Genomic DNA, 1,042 nt, shown 5'->3' with positions numbered 1-1,042 from the left:
CCCTCACCGTGTCGCCGGAGCGAGGGAGGCAGCGGGGCTCCGGCCCCCCCCGCGGCACTGACCTTGCTGGCTGGCCAGCGACTGCGGTTCAGTGTTCAGACTCTGCAGGTAGTTGTGGCACCGCTCCTTGTGCTCCTCCAGCGTGCTCTGCTGCTTGTAGCTCCGGCCGCAGTAGTTGCACTTGTAGGGCTTGCCGACGGTGGGGGAGGAGACTGCAAAACACGCAAACCAGAGCCTGGCCATAAGAACAGACACAGTGCCCTCGCCGAAGAGCCCGGGAAAGGGCTGGACGCGCGTCGATGGGAGGGAAAAGCGGCAGGAATCGGTCGACAGGGAGCATCACGGCGGGGCAGCGACCCTCGCCGTCAGCCCACCGCACCATCTAGCCGTGCCGCAGAGAAAGGACCCCTCCGGCACGTCTCGAGCAACAGTTTCCAGAGCTGGGAGCACGAGCAGCTCTCAGCTTCTGCCTCGGCCTTCCTCCTCACCACCATCTACCCCAAGCACAGCTACCGCACGCACCCCGGCAGCTCGACGATTTGCCTCCTCACACGCCGCTCCCTGCTGGAGAGCCGCAGGAGACGGGCTGGATGCTCCTGGATTTTGATAGATGGGGAGCTACAAAAATAAATCATAGTTTGGCCAAATACCTAAACCAAAACGCCTCAGACCTGGCTTTCACCTGGGCTCTGCTCCCAAGACACCAGCGAGACGGGTTTCTAGCAGCTGCCTGGCCACGTTACACACCTCCAGGTAAACCCTCGTGCTGGAAGCCCCGATGGCAAAGGCGTCGGGCAGCTGGACCCCCCAACTTTTTAAACATTTCTAAGCATTTCTTCAACCCTCCATTCGCCACAAAGTGCGCGGTGGCTTGGCCAGCACTCGGTCGCTGTGCAGAGCGTGCACGCCCCCCCCGCCCCAGCAAAATTCGTGGTAAGACGCTCGCAAGACACATTTTTATTATCATCTCTCCCAATTTCTTTCACTTCTGACTGAAAATCACCAAAGCCACCCAAGGTCGGCATTCAGCCTTGCTGGCCGG

At 60.4% G+C, this 1,042-nt stretch overlaps 1 protein-coding gene across 1 annotated transcript in view; it reads right to left on the bottom strand.

Moving 5' to 3' along the window:
• Positions 1 to 1,042, bottom strand: part of IKZF4 (IKAROS family zinc finger 4) — a gene marked incomplete at its 3' end in the record, with an annotated part of 20,654 nt that overhangs the window by 2,065 nt on the left and 17,547 nt on the right. The window contains exon 5 of the mRNA XM_009280048.1: positions 63 to 212. Within this exon, the coding sequence (XP_009278323.1) occupies positions 63 to 212 (150 nt within the window). The remainder of the gene's footprint in view (positions 1 to 62; positions 213 to 1,042) is intronic.

Source organism: Aptenodytes forsteri, unplaced genomic scaffold, assembly GCF_000699145.1.
Source record: "Aptenodytes forsteri isolate BGI_AS27 unplaced genomic scaffold, ASM69914v1 Scaffold547, whole genome shotgun sequence".
In the NCBI taxonomy this organism is placed as follows: domain Eukaryota; kingdom Metazoa; phylum Chordata; class Aves; order Sphenisciformes; family Spheniscidae; genus Aptenodytes; species Aptenodytes forsteri.
The sequence above is the reverse complement of the archived record's forward strand: the minus strand, read 5'-3'. Positions and strand labels throughout refer to the sequence as shown.